The 509-nt window shown below is 52.5% G+C and overlaps 1 protein-coding gene across 1 annotated transcript; it reads left to right on the forward strand.

The window, feature by feature from the left end:
- Nucleotides 1-33: 33 nt before the first annotated feature.
- On the forward strand, nt 34-448 carry CSUI_011440 (uncharacterized protein; the record flags this gene model as incomplete). Its single annotated transcript, XM_068071538.1, has 1 exon — nt 34-448. A coding segment is annotated over exon 1 (324 nt), but the record flags the coding sequence as incomplete, so codon positions are not given.
- Between the last annotated feature and the right edge of the window lie 61 nt (nt 449-509).

Here is a 509-nt window from a genome sequence, read left to right on the forward strand (position 1 = left end):
AGACTCCGATATCAACCCGGCCCATCTCTCCAGGGAGTACAAGCGGTCGGGAGTGGAGCAGCAACACGGGAAGGGAACCGATGCTCTTTACGAAGAGCCCCTTGACTATTATTCTTTGGATGAGATGAATGGTCGGGAGACTGCCGATGAAGAGAGAAAACGTGGAAGCTCAGAGAGGAGACGGATATCATCATCTACAATTTATCCCCGTCATAGAACCTTGTCTCGTATGATGACTCTAGGCAAGTCCTTCAGTTCTCCCGCAACCGCATCGAAGCGTCTTCTCGTAGGAGTTTTGACCATCATCGCTGTCTCGATGTTATTCGCACTGCAACTTGGTAACATCCTACGAAGATGCCTCCAGCAGGGTAGAGGAGCATCGAGAGAAGCTGATGGCTCTACCCCAAGGAGTCTTGCCGATTCAGGCGACTTGTCAAGGATCTGCGCTCTGGTGAGAGTGGATATGCCGGAGGGGCCCTCGCGTACAGACGTCGGTACTTCTCAGTCAG

Source organism: Cystoisospora suis, assembly GCF_002600585.1.
Source record: "Cystoisospora suis strain Wien I chromosome Unknown contig_11842, whole genome shotgun sequence".
Classification (NCBI taxonomy): domain Eukaryota; phylum Apicomplexa; class Conoidasida; order Eucoccidiorida; family Sarcocystidae; genus Cystoisospora; species Cystoisospora suis.